General features: G+C 43.4%; 1 protein-coding gene across 1 annotated transcript in view; it reads left to right on the forward strand.

Annotated features, from left to right (window-relative positions):
- Window positions 1–16,345, forward strand: part of SCN11A (sodium voltage-gated channel alpha subunit 11) — a 130,669-nt gene that overhangs the window by 52,287 nt on the left and 62,037 nt on the right. Inside the window, exons 4-8 of the mRNA XM_060022322.1 lie at window positions 479–613; window positions 7,471–7,744; window positions 11,231–11,349; window positions 12,368–12,469; window positions 15,556–15,684. Coding sequence (XP_059878305.1) covers window positions 7,478–7,744; window positions 11,231–11,349; window positions 12,368–12,469; window positions 15,556–15,684 — 617 coding nt within the window. The 5' untranslated portion in view covers window positions 479–613; window positions 7,471–7,477. The remainder of the gene's footprint in view (window positions 1–478; window positions 614–7,470; window positions 7,745–11,230; window positions 11,350–12,367; window positions 12,470–15,555; window positions 15,685–16,345) is intronic.

A 16,345-nucleotide genomic window follows, 5' to 3' on the forward strand; every position in this document is an offset into this window, starting at 1 on the left:
GGTAGCCAAGGGGTCTTCTTGGTGTCCCTTATGACAAACATATAGGCAAGCATGTATTTTCATAGGTCTGAACCCCAGTGTTGATGGCACAAGAGAAGAGAAAGAAGGAGGAGCTGAATGGATGTCTTGTGAACAGTTTCACGTTGTGGAACTTGGTAGGTCCTGGGGGATGAGACCTTAGAGCCCCCAAGTTAGTTGGCCTGCAGGCTAAGCTGAATGCAGAAACAGCATGGCTTTTCAGATAGACTTTTCCGTATTTTCTCACCCACTTGGATGAGGCCAAAGAAAAAAACAACCTGTTTCTTTATTAATGATGCTTTCTGCAGAGTTAGATTAAGCACTGATTAAAGGCAGATGCTTCCAAAGTATAAATGTAAGTACCATCTCAGTCACTCTCCGGTTACAGGGTTTCCTACACGATTCTTTAAAATCACTTTGGCTCTCTTCCCATTTCCCTTCCTCTATGCTCTCCACCCAGCTTTGGAGCTGCCCCTCCCAGAAAGGCTTCAATTGCCAGGAGCAGGAGCTTGGACTCTGCGAGAGACTTGCTCTGTGGAGAGCTTCAAGAGGTACCACAGGGGCTGCTGCCTGGAGCCACCTTACCAGGAGGCAGGTAAGTCCTCTGGGCTGGGGGCAGCCCTGTTCTTCTGTCCTTTCAGGGCTGGACCTGCCACTATGGAACTTGCTCTGTTTTTTTCATCAAGACAGAGTACAGGCCTTTTGTAACCTTTTCCTGCTCAAATCAGAGGCAGAGACCAGGTATAGGATACATGGCTCAGGTGATGGGGTCCATCAGGTGGTTCTCCTCCTTTCAAATGCTCTGAGAGGGCATGAGGGCATGGGGACAGGAGATGGCTGGCTGGCTGGCCTGGTAGGTGCTTGCAACCCTGGACTTTGTGTCAGAAATTGGACTTTTCTAGAAATGATGTGCTCAAGTCTTGTGTCCATCTGAGGCTATGGTGCAAATCCCCCAAATATTTTCTGAATTCCCTGTGGCCAATGAACTTAATCAGAAATTGATGTACATGAAGGGTTTTGTTTTTGTTTTGTTTTTGTTTTTTGCTGAAGAGCTAGCAGCTTAATCTTGGGATTGGCTTTGGACTGAGATCAAACTGTGTTAAAGTCTGTTCAAGTTCGCTTTCTTTCTGATTTTCTTATGGGATTTATGAAGGAGGAAGAATATATATTCTTGTAATCCACATTAACGTACATAGCTTATGAATCACCAAAGTTAGGAACTTGTTATGCAGACCACCACCCAAAATGGGTGAAGGGGCATCCTGTAGGATATATCCACCATTGGGTTGTCTGGCTTGGATGAGTGGGAGGGTGTCATGGTGGGACCAGTGGAATGCCTGTGGGAGTGACATGAATGGAGCGGTGGTGGTGAGGCTGATGTCCAGGGAAGAATGTCACTCACAGTGAGGGTGCCGTCGACCCAGTGCAGCCCAGCTGGAAGCTGTGTGGCTTTCTCCTCCTGACTCCCTTCTCTCAGGAAGGGGTGTCTTAGTTTGAGTATGAAGAACTAGGCAGGTAGGTGGAATTGCATGGTAGTGACTGTTTGGGACTGAGATTCTCCAGCACTTACGGGATCATAGGCAAGTGTCTCCATTTCTCTAAGCCCTAATGTTTTCTTCTGTAAAATGTGGATGATATAATAATATCTACGCTGTAGCTCTCTTGGGAAATTATGAGAGATAATCCATTTAAAGTGTTTGACAGTGCTTAGCCTATGGCTCAGAACTCTTATTAACCTCAGTATGGGCCTTTGGCATTTTAGGTTGTGTGGACCAGATCCATGCCAAAAGGTTCTGGTTGTGCAGCTGCAATCCTTTTGTGACTTCCCCTTACTGCTTAGGGTAAAGTTTAAGGGTCAGGTTGTCCAGTTTGGCTCCTTACCTGGAGAGAAAGTTAGAGAGAAACACTAGTCAAAGGAAGATGTAAGGTTAAAATCTCTGCCTCTTAGGAGAAGAATTCACCAGACGAATATTTCCTTTCAGAAATCCCCCAAGGATAATATTTATCTCATGAGGTTGCTCTGAGGATTAAATGAGATAATAATTTTGCCTGGAACAAGGTAGACATCCTTAAATGACGTCTATCATTGTGAAAATGTTTGTGATATGTTAATTGAAAAGTTCATAGGGTAAAATTGCATACCCATCATAATGACAGCTATGTAAATATATCCACAGAAAGACTGTGGAAAAGAAATACACCAAAATGTTAAAATTTGCATGTGTTAGGTGGCTTTGGTGCGTGATCATTTCCTTGTCTTGTTTTCTAAATTTTATTTAATGGATGATTCTATCAGCCCAAGCCCTGGCAGGAAACAGATGGCACATTCAAACTGGGCATTTTGAGGATGTTTTATTGAAGGGACACTTTACAAAAGTTCAGGCAGAGTTACAGTAACAGAAGCAAGTGACAGTGCCGTTCTCAGGTGTGCTGAGAGTGGGGAGCCATTACACCCTGCATCTGAAGGGGCAGGGGGAGGTGCTGTATAACTGGAGGAGAAGCTTTGTGGATGGGCCATCTGATAGGAGCTGTGGTGCGTGCAGCCATCAGGGAGAGAGTTGGGAAAGAAGTCTCCAACCTCGTTCTCCCCTATTTTCTGGGTCTCTTGCTGGTGCCTCCCATTGGCCAAACTCAACCAGAAGCCAGAGTTCAGGGGACCCCAGTGAGGGGTCCATGTGGATCAGCTTCATGGGCACTGAGCAGGGTGGAGAAGGATGGGGAGAGACCTGTAGGGCAAACCGAAAATGGCCAGCACAGTAAGGTTATGTAGCTTTTGTAATTATAGGTAAAGTCATAAATAAGAAACAAAAGCCTTTTGCTACCCTCAGTGCTTTCACACATGCATACTCTTCCCTCTTTCCTTTCAGCTCCATGACTTCATCTTTGTAACAATGCCCTCCTCTGGGCTCCCACAGCACCCGGTGCTTCCCCTAGTGTAGCCACACTCATTGCGTGGTTTCATCCTTTGTCCTTAACTTACCTGATTCCCCACACCATTGTAAGACCCTTGAGGCTGGGATGGTGTTTTATATCACTTTGCATTTCCAGCACCCAGCACATGAGTGAATGAATGATTGGAATTCAGATCTAAATACCTCTATAAAGCTATAGATTTGAAGTAAGGTTCAGAGCTACCTAATCTTAACAGAGTGAATTCCCAAAGAATTTAGGGCCTCTGCTTAAGGAAGTGAGGCTTTGGCTTTCGTTCCTAGATGAGTGTTTGTTTACTTTCTATTTAGTGGGAGTGGGCCCGTGAGCCTGCTGAACACAGGCTGGTCCTCAGAGGCCCTGACAGATGGCTCCCCACCTCCCTTGCCAGTCTAGCCCATCACCTGATGGAGGTCTGGCAGAGCCTTCTCACAGGCCTCCCTGTCTCCCATGATTGCCCTGTGTCAAGTCATAATTCACATGTTGCTGGCCTCCTGGTTTAGGACTGCAAATTGAGATTAAGCTTGCTTCCTTTCTGACTCAAGGAGATTTAGAGCCTGTCTTCATACCTGATATTGACTCTCTGTTTTGATTCTCTATTTTAACTCTCTATTTTGAATTAGAGGATGTTTTGAGCCCTTGAAGGATTTTTACAATCCTTTCGCAATACTATGGGAGTAACATACGTGCATATAATTCAAATAGGTCAGGAGGAAAAAATGTTGGGAAGGATATAACATGAAAAATAAAATGTCTCCACCATCACCTATATATCCAGTCGCACTGTTAACCATTTCAGTTTTTCAGTCTTCTGGTCATTGTCTCACTTAACTCTAAATAATTCTCTTATTCTTCTATTTCTTGATTTATCAAGTTTAAGTAAAAAATATTGAATTGCCCCTATGTGCGATGAGGGATTTAACTTATTGACAGTAAACCTTCTGCCTTTCTCATGATTCCTTCCAGTTTTTTTTCCTTATATTTCTAATTTGGTTTTGCACTTGATTACCTGTGTAATTTTAAGGGATAGACTTATACTTGTATTGCTTGATCCGTTGACCTTCCATAGAATGTCTTAATTCTCCACGTGTTTAAGATGAGGAAATTGGTGCCTCTGAGCTTCCCCTCACCTTTTCTCTCCAACTCCAGCTTGCAGCAGAATTTTATAACATTGATAACATTTGAAGTCTATTCTGTAATTATAATTAATTTTGCTTTATGTATCAGATTGCTAAAAATCAAAAACTAATATATAACCTTTATGATATAAAGATTTTGTAGCTACTAGTCTCTAAAACCAAGTACTATATTGGGGCCCATAAAGAAGGGGCTGGACTCTGATGTCACTGACCTTCTGCTGCATGAAAGAGAACATTCGAAGTGTCAGGGTCAAGTGGACTCTCTTTTTTTCCTGTTATTATATTCTGTCGGCTGCTCAGATCATTTAGCTGGCTTCATATGTAAAATGTGACTTTCTGAAGAACATTTTGTTTCCATGGAATTTCTAATTACCTTTCTTTTTTACCTGTTAATAAACCAGTTTTTTTTTTTTAATTTTAATTTTTTTGGCTGTGTCAGGTCTTAGTTGTAGCATGTGGGATCTTTCTTTGCAGCATGCGGGCTCTTCGTTGCAGCCACGTGGGCTTCTCTCTAGTTGTGGCACTCGGGCTCCAGAGCGCACGGGCTCAGTAGTTGCAGTGCACAGGCTTAGGTTCCCCGAGGCTTAGTTCCCCGACCAGGGATCAAACCCGTGTCCCCTGCATTGGAAGGCAGATTCTTAACCACTGGACCACCAGGGAAGTCCCCATCTATAACAAATTTTGACATGTGCAGTTTCAGGAGTTGTCAGTTTTATTTTGTGTTATTTATTTTTATTAAGTCTCTTTTCCTCAAGGACCCAGTCAAAATACCCCAGGGTCAGAACAGCAGGGCCAGAATGTCCAGTTTCTTCTTTAATAGTCTCATTATTATGGCAGCAGCCCTCCACTGGATTTCTTGCTGCAACTTAGCATAAGGTCCAGTTTTTGCCATCCAGGGTCTTTCCTGGCTCATCCATTTTATAGGATCAACTAACATTCATATGCTGTTTACTGCAAAAGACTTCATGCTGTCTTAAATATCTTTTATGAGCTCTAGGGCCAAATTCAGTAGAGTCTTATTATATGCTCACTTCATTTATACAAATTCAATTACATATGTTTATGAGAGAGCGGTGAGGGAAGAAATAGAAGGGAAGAGGAACGGAGGGGAGAGGAGAGGAGAGAGAGTAATTTAAATAGTACGGCCAATTCCATTATCCAGGAGGATCCATAAAGATCTTGACCCTGACATCCATAAAGATCTTGACACTGAATGAATGCAGGACAGAATGCATTGAATCTATGGTCCCATATTTGGTTTCTGTTGACATATGGCTCACACCTTGTGAGTACTGCATTACCCTTAGTGTGTTTAAAGACACATATGTTGCCCTTATCGTGGCCTTTAAACAGAATCCAGCTACTTTCTTCACTGAAGAAAGAGGTTCTATTGAATTTGTTGACCAGTGAGTTGGGATGCCTCTTCAATATGGTACCTCCCTAAGGGATTGGCAAGGGAAGTTTTGACTATGTTTTTTGTTTTTGTTTTTTTCTTATGTGCTTTTTTTCAGAGGCTAACATGTGTAAGCTGTGATTTCTCTGTATTCTAGTGCTTCCCGGTTCTCTCCACTTGCAGGTCCCATCAGTGGCTTCAACTCCAAGTGTTTTAATCTGAATCTATTCCCCCAAAACTTTTTCCTTCCCTAGTGCTCTCTATCTGAGCGAGTGGCACTGTTGACTCACTTGCCGAAGCCAGGAGCCTTGGCTCCTTCCTGTCCCTTAAATCCCTCTCTTCCCATGAGTCACTTGTCAAGGCTATTTTTTAAGTGACTCTCAAATCCATGCACTCCATTAGGTCATCCTCAGTGGTTATGACCTGTTGCAACAGTTTCCAGGCTCATTTCTCCTATTCTGGCCTTCCCAACTCCTTCATTCCCCTATCCCAAGCCTATTCATTCTCACCAGTAAGAGGGATATTTAAAAAATGATAGTGTTGCTCCTCTGGAATAATAATAATAGTAATAACCCACCCTTCAGTAACACTCCACTACCCTCAGGGTGAAGTCCATGATCTTTACTAAGGATTACAGGCCCCCACATGCTCTCCAATGCTGACTGACCATTCCACTCCTCACAATCTCCATTCTGGGCAAACAAAACCTGTTGATGGACACCACGTTCTTTTTCAACCAAGTGTCCTCGTACATGCTCGTTCCTCCCCCCTGCAACACTCTAATGTCCGTTTTTTTCTTCTCTGAGACTTACATCTCCTTCAGGTCTCAGCTGAGACATTAAAGCTTCGGTAAGCCATCCCTGATTCTGCAAAACTGCTCAGATGCTTATCCTATGAACAGACATAGCACCCTCTATTTATTTCCTATAGTAGCATTTGTCTTACTCTACTGTAATTTCATGTCTTTTATCTGTCTTCTCCACTACAGCAGGCAGTGTAACTGTAGGGTCTGGAGGAGAGACTGAGGTTTTTTCACCATTAGTGCCTAGCACTGTGCCTGGAACAGGCTCAGAGCACATGGTTGTCGAATGAATAAACCAATCCTGTGTTGGGTTCCCCATTGTAATTCCTTGGAGTGGTGTGGGAGTCAATCCTAGATTGGCATTCAGTAAATTAGAAAGGAAGAAGATGCCTGGCATGGGGAGTAAATGCATTCAACTTAAACACTACTGCTTTTTCTCAGAGTCTAGTTTTAAGCCTGAGTCTGTAGAGAAAGTCCTTGTAGAAAGGGCTGTCAGGGATAGGGGCTGGGAGAGCTATTTTCCCATGGTAGAGTGACCTATTAGCTTTGGCAAATGCTTTTTGCTTTCTTGGGGTCTCACTTCTGCCAGGTCTGGGTCTCAGAAGTTAGGGAGCTGGCAAAGGACCATAGATGTTAGTGTAAATGTTCATGCCTGTGTTTATGTCTCTTTTGTTTCCATCCTGTCACATTTCGAGAAATTTGCCGACCAAAGGTGAAGACTCATGCACTCATAGTTTTGATTTTACAACCCCCAACTATGGCCCACTTGATTCCCTATTCCTTCCTCTCCTGTTCACACTGCAGCCACTTGTCTACCATCTGCAGGTCCCATTTCAGCAGTTCAGCTGGTTCAGTCTTACTGTCTTCCTTGATGCTTGGGTCTCATTTTTAGAGGCTGAGCTTCTTCTGCTCATTGACCCTGAACTCAGCTTCCCACCTATTTCCAGGTCCTCCAGGAATAATGTCCTGCTTTGGTCTCGCCTATGCCCAAAATTCTTTTTATATCCACAATAGTGGTCACATCTTCTGACCTTCTCCACAGCTAATGAGTTCCCAGGCCCCCTCACCTCAGTCTCAACTCTTGTAGACCCCATGATATGGTCCTTGGAGAGTGGAATCTCAGGGCAGACAGTGTAATTTTCTACCTCCCAGAGCTCTCTGAGGATCTGCTGCTTGTCTCTGCCCTGAAGGGGGAAGATGGATGACAGGTGCTGCCCGGTGATCTTCCCAGATGCGAGGAATTTCCGCCCCTTCACTCCTGACTCTTTGGCTGCAATCAAGAAGCGGATCGCCATCCAGAAGGAGAAAAAAAAGTCCAAAGACCAGACAGCAGCAGAACCCCAGCCTCGACCTCAGCTTGACCTAAAGGTGTCCAGAAAGTTGCCCATGCTCTATGGTGACATTCCCCATGAGCTGATAGGGAAGCCCCTGGAAGACTTGGACCCATTCTACAGAAATCATAAGGTACCCTCTGTGGGGAGGCTGGGGTGTTCTAACCATGTTCTAACCACCAGCTGTAATTGGCATTGCATGGATCTCCAAATATTGATCTCAGGGTATAAAGAGGCCAGACCCCACTTCTCCTTTGCTGTCACTCGCTGTCATTGCTTTCACAGTCCTGAGAATGGCTTTCAGTACTAAGTTTCTCTCTGTAATAATGCATGTCTTGGAAAAGAAGATGAATGAGGACGAGGAGCAGCAGAAGGGTAAAAGGAGAACAGAGAAAACATAAGATGGTGTCAGGAAAGAGGACTGGACTAGCAGTCAGAAAAGTTGGGTGTAGGCCATTTCACGTAATTGGATTTATAACTTTGGGTAAATGACTTCACTCATTCTCACTTTTCTAATCAGTAGAATGGGAATAATGCCTGCTCTCCCTACATTACAACATAGGCATGCTATGGAGCCTTTAAAAACTGTAAAACTTTATAAACTGTAAGGCATTATACTGATATGAAGAATTAATATCACTGTCCATGAATGTCCATTTCAGCAACTAGAGTTTACCTTGAAAAACTCTTAGGCAATAGGCTTTTTAGGCTATTAAATGAGATTTATGAAGGTCAGAGCCCTAGACCAACACTTGGCACATAAGAGGAGCTCAATAAGTGAAGTTTAAGAATATTGTAATCAAGTAGGCACATACAGATTACATGTAAACTCCATGCCAATATGTGATAAGCTTGCTGTTTTATCTACCTAGATGTAGGGAAATTCTAGTAAAAGTTCCTCAAAGGGGTTCCTGGATGAGGAAACGTGAGCTCAGTCTCTTCTCATGGCTGTTTGAAAGCCTGGGGCAGTGAGGAAAGTCCTCTACAGACCATCCCCTTTCAGGAAAGACTCAGAAGACCTTGCCATCATCATCTCACTGTGTGATCCAGCAGAGAATGGAAAACCGACTTTGCCAGACTGAAGACAGGAAGGAAGGAAGCTGGGGAGTTTGGGGCAAGTCCTGGAAAATATGGGATGCTGAGAGCATCCTTTTCTGGCACCCATGAGAAACTGACTTCTCCAAAGAAAGATTGCCTGGTTTGTATGTCCTTGAATTGGACAGACTTGGGGTTACCAGGCCGAATGGGGATTGTGTGATGGAAGAAAGCTGGGTATGAGTGGGAAGGACAAAAAAGGGGAAAAGAGACGAAGGAACAAAAACACTCCAATATTTCTCCTTCTCCTAATGCCCCAGAATTCCAGGGGCTTCTAGGAGGCAGAGTAGTTGGAGGTGAGATAACTCCTGGAGGCCTCCTTCTGCCTCTAGGCTAGGTAGGAGATCCAGGAGGTAGGCAGCAGCTTGGTGTTTTGCGGACAGTCCTGGGAGGACAGGCTCTGATACAGCTGGGGTGGATATTCTAGGACCATCTCTTCTCAGCCTGGGTCCTCCCTTTAAATCAGGAGACATGATACTTGTTCAGAGCTCTGCACACCCATGACCTAACACGTCAGTGCTCTCAGCAGTCATGTGAGCTATGTGTGGTGTCATTTGCACTTCACCTTACAGATGAGGAGACAAAGCCTTGATGGGGAAGTGGCTTATACCAGGTCAAACAGCTAGTTAGTGGTGGAGCTGGAACTCAAACCCAAGGGCTCTTTCTGTAGTCGCAGGTCACTTCCTCTCTTTTCAAAGCTTCCATTTTTGAAGAGCTACAAGGAAAAGCGTGGAGATGTGTCAGCAAGCAGACAGGTTTAAATCATTAAAACCCTGGCAAGTGTAGTTAAATACACCATTAGTTGAAATATTTAAAGCAGTCAGAGGAGGCATTAATAAAATATCAAAATCAAAGGACATAAAATGGATAACTAATAAGAACCTGCTGTATAAAAAAATAAATTAAATTAAATTCAAAAAAAATCAAAGGGCATAGAAGTAGAGCCATATCATGCCACCTATTAATCTGGGTGACCCACCTTAGGAAGAGGTTTGCTCTCTGCCCTAAAATCGTCTTTCTTTCCAAAGGAAGGGCACAGAATCCCCAAAGTGAGTCTTAGACTCCTGGGCTCATAGCTTTTAAAGATTTCATTTTGTTATGGAGGAAACAGAAAATATCCTAGTCCACATTTTCCCTGCAGCCAGATGGCCAGCAGACAAGTAAGTTCCAGCAACTCAGTGAAGGAAGCTGATGTTTGGCAGTGGCTGAAGTTCTGGTATCTCAACCAAGGCGGCAGCTACCCCACTGTTTCTGGGCCTGGGTGACAAGACCTGTCTTTCCTGTCTGAGAATATGCTGGATTACATGTCAAGTAGTACTTTTCTGCAAATATGAAAGGAGCAGTGACACAGAAGACAGGAATGACCCTAGTTCTATGAAGGCTTTTGTAACAGCCATCAGGACATATAAGGGGGCAGCCAGATGACAGTTAAATGGAAAGGGAGAGGTCTGAGGGTTGATGTTAGAAGCTTGTGAGTCATTGGTTGTTGTCCAGGTGCGGGTTCAGGCCCAGAGGCCAGGAAGACATGCAAGGAGGAAACAGGTGCAGGTTTGGTGTTTTTCAGTGGGGCCCAACTGGACACTTTGGGTGAACAGTGCACCATTTGGTGTGTCTGTCCTGGATTTGGCATCCCAGGACGTACCCACTACAGGCCAGTAGAGCCTCCAGTGATTGTGACAGATAACCAAAAACAACCACACACATTTCCATTGCCTTCTGTAGGCCCTCCCCTGCCAGTCGAGAACCTCAGGCAGATTTGCCTATGTCCAGGGAGGTGGGGGGAATGGGAGAGCAAGTCTGGGAACTGTGATGATTTTTTATTGAAAATCCTCAAGGTTAGAAGTGAATGGCAGACTCTTTCATGTAGCACAGCTCAGGCATAACAATATAAACTCTCTAGGTACCTGACTATTCTAAGATTCATTATAAAGTTTTTATTTAATTTTATCTTTTATTGAAGTATAATGGATTTACAATGTTGTGCCAACAAAGTTTTCATTAGTAATCAAAATAATTTAAAATAATCTGCCGAGTGTGAATGTTCAATTCTATTTCTGTCTCTTCAAGTTTTCTTCTAGTTCTTATCTCCATAAATATATACCATGGAGTACAAATCAGAGGGTTTTGTTTGACCCAGTTATTACTCTTCACCTCTTTTTTCTTTACTTGCAGGGCCCATGCGCTTCATTTCTGGGGCTTCCAGAGTATTTCACTGGGTGAACAGTCCACAGCTCAACAGTTATTTTGGGAGTGAGGGATGACTTTCAATAGATCAGAGTCTTGGGACTCTGAGTGAGACCCAAGCCACATGGGGAGATCTCTTGGCTTCCAGAGTGACAGTGTAGGCTGGTCAGAAAGTACCTCTGGCTTCAGAAGACAGGTCTCCAGTCAGAAGCTACAGTCATCATAATAAGATAAGCCATGACTCAACCTGTGGTTCCACCGAATTTTCTCTGAATGAGCTCATGATAAATATTGTTTGGTCACTGCATGTAATTCCTGTTGTGTTTGGTTTTTTTTGCAGACATTTATGGTGTTGAACAAAAAGAGAACAATCTACCGCTTCAGTGCCAAACGTGCCTTGTTCATTTTGGGGCCTTTCAATTCAATCAGAAGTTTAGCCATTAGAATTTCAGTCCATTCATATCCTTTTGTTGCTTCTTTTACCAAGTCCAGGTCATGTGAAGTGTGCAGAAGCCCTAGGGGTTCACATGTTTGTTGAGTGGAAATAGCTTATTCTTTTAAGAAATACTGGGTGAGTGGCCCTGCTGTATGGCAGGGCTGTGTTGGGACTGGCACCTGTCTGGGATCCTGTGGCCTCAGAGGAGACAGGTCAAAAGGCAAGCAATTTCTTAGTGAGATGGGCAGTCTGGAAGTGGGAGTGTGGAGAGGCTCTGTTGTGCTTTGGAGGTATCAAGAATGGCCTCCTGAAGAAAGGAACATCTAAGTTGAGACCCAAATAAAGGGTAAACTGGCAAACTGTGCACTGTGTTTAGCTGATAAATGAGTCGTGCTAGAACTACAGTGTTTAAAGCTTTTTTAGAAACACTTTCTAGTGTTAAAAGTCCAGATTTTCAGGGGGTGAGGAGACACCAGGCAGTTTTAGATGGGGGGAAGGGGGGTGTGAAAAAGACGTGGGTTGGTAGACGGAAGTACTCAGGAAAACGGGAAGGAATATCTATTTAAGTTGGGTTCCCTAGAAGCAGAGCCTGAGATGGGATTCTTATTTAAGTGATTTAGTGGGGGAGTGCTCTCTGGAAAAGGAAAAACGGAAACAGCATGGAGCAAAAGGAGGAGCCGAGCAAGGACAGGGTCTCAGTTGAGCCCACATCAGACATCAGCTGGAGCCACGGGGATCTCCAGAGCATGAATCTATCACAGAGCTGCCCCGTCTGAAAGCCAGAGGCCCAGTTTCTGTAAATCTGTCGGTCAGACATGTGGAAAGGGAGTGTAGCCCTCCACGGTGAGGAGGCTGCCATTCAGGCTGAGGACAGTTCTTCAAGGGAGGGGACAGCTGTGGGTTGTTCTCAGCCAACGCTCACAGTTAGAGGACAGATGCTCCTGCAGAAAAGGGGCCCTGCAGGGACCCCCACAGCCTCAACTACAATAACTAATGACACATGCCATCCTGCAGTGTAGCTGCCTTAACGGCCCTAGTCACATTGTTCAGCATGTTCATCATCTGCACCGTCATCATCAACTGCGTGTTCATGGCCATGACTCGTGGGAAGGACAGCATTAACATAGATACTGAGAGTGCTGAGTAAGTGTTTGTCCTGCATGCATTTGTCCTATGTTTTTAAGCAAATAAACCTAAAAGAATTATGATTACCTCAGATTTTAGCTATGGAGAGAAGAAAAAGTCACCCATAATCCCAGATCCCCAGCACAAATGCTGGCAGAGTCAGTTTCATTTTTGTATATGTACACTTACAATTGTCTTTAAAGGCCTTTTAAACTTACATTTGTAATAAACAGCACACATACAGATTTTATGTCTAGTTTTACGTGGTCTTCTTTGTCCTTATGTAGGCTTAATAGGAGCCCATTTTGATGCCAATACAATATTTCATCAGGTGACTATACCATAATTTACTTAACTACTCTTGTATTTTACTACTATAAATAGCATTGCAACAAGCATCTTTTGGTATAAAGCTACTTTAAAAAATCATTATTTTCTTAGAATAGAGTCTTAGAAATGGGTTTACTAGCTAGACAACCATGGCCCTGACTGGACACCCTAACTATGGTTGAACTGACAGTGACACACCCCAGAGGGCCTGATTTGCCTGGTGGGTTGAGGTCTCCCTATCATGGAGATCTCAAGCCCCGCTTCCTGCTGGTGGGCATGGCTGTACTCCATAGCAGATGTCATTTTGGTCTACATGTCCCACCACTGGCAGGCTTCTGCTGGAAAAGAGAAAATGGCAGGGTGGGAGGTGGAAGGCTAAATGGCTAGGCAGAAATAGCAGTCAGAGGTGGCTGTCTCATTTGCTTGAGATCTAGATGAAGACTTGCAGAATCCCACACATCTGCAATTATAGCCTTTTTTCAAAATACCTATAATTTTATAAATTATACCTGAGTTTAAAAGATGGCATTTACGGGCAGACATTATTTAACCTTCTGTGTTTATTTGTCACCTAAAAGGTGAGCAGTTTAGAAAAAAGCGGAAGCAGAAGTAGCTCTTGCCCAAGGCAGCCTCATGACCATTTCTGCTCTTGGACTTAGCTGCTTTGGGATTCTTCGAGTTCCCAAGACCTTAGTTCTTTAGCTTTGAGGGCTAACAATGGTTGGACATTCTACCAGAAAAGGTCCACTTCTTTTACTCTGAACCAGCAGAGTGTTCAAAATCATTGTTTCTGTCCCAGATGTGGGACCAGCGTGTGTGTGTGTGTGTGTGTGCGCGCGTGTGTGTGCGCGCGCGCGCGTGCCAATCAAGCATATTTTTATTGGGATTATAACAAGAGAGCTAGAGTATTGTCTTTTGGAGGAGGTGGAAGGGGAAGAAGGGAAATAAATTAGAAGGCAGAACATGATGAAGGACTAAAGGAATAAAATGGAAATAGTTTTTTTAAAAATTGTGATAAAATACACATTACATCACATTTGCCATCTTAATCACTTTTAGGTGTACGGATCAGTGGTATTAAGTACATTCGCACAGATGTTCAACCGTTACCACTCTCCATCTCCACAACTCTTTTAATCTTGCAAAACTGAAACTCTGTACTCATAAAACAGTAACTCCCCATTCTGCCCTCCCCTCCAGTCCCCTGGAAACCACCATTATACTTTATGTCTCTGTGTATTTGATTACTCTAGGTGCTTCCTGTAAGTGGAATCATACCATATTTGTCTTTTTAAACTAGTTTATTTCCCTTAGTATATGACCTCAAGATTCATCCATGTTGTCACATGTGACAGGATTTCTTTCCTTTCCTAGGCTCAATAATATTCCATTGCATATATATATACCACATTTTATTAATCTATTCATCTGTCAATGGACATTTGGGTTGCTTCTACCTCTTGGCTATTGTGAATAGTGCTGCTGTGAACATGGGTGTGCAAATATCTCTTCAAGGCTCTGCTTTCAGTTCTTTTGTATATGTACCCAGAAGTGGGATTGCTGGATCATATGGTAATTAGATTTTTAATCTTTTGAAGAATCTCCATATTATTTTCCATGGTGGTTGCACCATTTTACAATCCCACCACTAGTGCACAAGGGTTTTAATCTCGCCACATCCTCACCAACACTTGTTATTTTCTGCTTTTTTAAAAAAAGTAGCCAGCCTAATGAGTACGAGGTGATATCTCATTGTGGTTTTGATTTGCATTTCCCTGATGATTAGTGATATTGAACATCTTTTCATATGCTTGTTGGCAATTTGTATGTAATCTTTGGAAAAATGTCTATTCAAGTCATTTGGCCATTTTTAAGTGGATTATTTAATTTTTTATTGCTGAGTTTGTAGGAGTTCTTCATATATTCCAAATATTAACCTCATCAGATATATGATTTGCAGATATTTTCTTCTAGGAGTCTTATAGTTTCAGGTCTTTTTTAAATAGTCACAACATTTTTATTTATTTATTTGTTTATTTATTTATCTGTTGGGTCTTCGTTGCTGTGCGTGGGCTTTCTCTAGCCACGGCAAACAGGGGCTACTCTTCGTTGCGATGCACAGGCTTCTCATTGCAGTGGCTTCTCTTGTTGTTGAGCAGGAGCTCTAGGCGCGTGGGCTTCAGTAGTTGTGGCATGTGGGGTCAGTAGTTGTGGCTCGCTGGCTGTAGAGCGCAGGCTCAATAGTTGTGGCGCACGGGCTTAGCTGCTCTGCGGCATGTGGGATCTTCCCAGACCAGGGCTCGAACTGGTGTCCCCTGCATTGGCAGGCTGATTCTTAACCACTGCACCACCAGGGAAGTCCCTAGTTTCAGGTCTTACATTTAACTCTAATCCATTTTGAATTAATTTTTGTACATGGTATAAGGTAACGGTCCAGCTTCATTCTTTTGCATGTGGATATTGTGCTTTCCCAACACCATTTGTTGAAAAGACTGTCCATGTTGGCTGAAGCTTCTCTCAAGAATATGGCTGTGAAGCTAGGTGTTTAAAAGCAGCTTTACAACTTTATCCATGGGCCTCTTTCTCAGAAATCCCAAATACCAGAACTTGCTTGAGGACCTTACCTTTCTGAACTCTGATTTGCTAAGACAAGAATGTTAAATGTCACATTAAAATGGAATCTGACCTCATGAAGGTCATATCAGACAAATGGGCTCTCTCTTTTTCCAATAGCTTATCATATTTCTTCTTGTTCTGAATGATTTGCTTTGTAGGTATGTCTTCACTGGGATTTATATATTTGAAGCATTAGTTAAAATATTGGCAAGAGGTTTTATTCTGGATGAGTTTTCTTTCCTTCGAGATCCGTGGAACTGGCTGGACTCCATTGTCATTGCAACAGCGTAAGAATGTTAAGATTTTTACCAAAGAGACTAGAGGTGGGAAAGAAGCCCCTTGGCTTCCAGCAGGGCCCTGTGTAGATACACATGACTGGCTGAGTGCAGCCAAGTAAAGCCTAGAACTGTGAGTGCAGTGTTGGTTGACACTGAACTGCACCATGTAGCCAACTGACCAGAGGCCTTCACACACACAAATCCATTTCTCGCCGCACCGTGAGGCTTGTGGGATCCTAGTTCCCCAACCAGATATTGAACCCAGGCTCATGGCCATGAAAGCACCAAGTGCTAACCACTGGACTGCCAGGGAATTCCTCACAAATCCATTTCTAGGCCAACACTCATGATCTTACTTTTTCAGCCATTTATTTACCAAACACTGACCTGTTATGGGGCCAGGCTCTGTGCCAGATATAGGGCTTGTGATAATGAAAAAAAATATATCATGCATGGTTCTCACCCTGTTGGAGCTCGCAGGTCAGAGGGGAAGTGAGGCATTTAATGACCATTATAACCTGCTACAGTGAGTGCTAGCATAGGAGCTGTGCATGATTCCAGCTGTTAGAGCATGGAGGAGGAATTAAGGGGTCTAGAACATCTTTGTCTACTGAACGGTCACAAAGAGTTTCTCTCATGTTTTCTCCTAGAAGTGTTATTGTTTTGGCTC

Source organism: Delphinus delphis, chromosome 10 (assembly GCF_949987515.2).
Source record: "Delphinus delphis chromosome 10, mDelDel1.2, whole genome shotgun sequence".
Taxonomy (NCBI): Eukaryota; Metazoa; Chordata; class Mammalia; order Artiodactyla; family Delphinidae; genus Delphinus; species Delphinus delphis.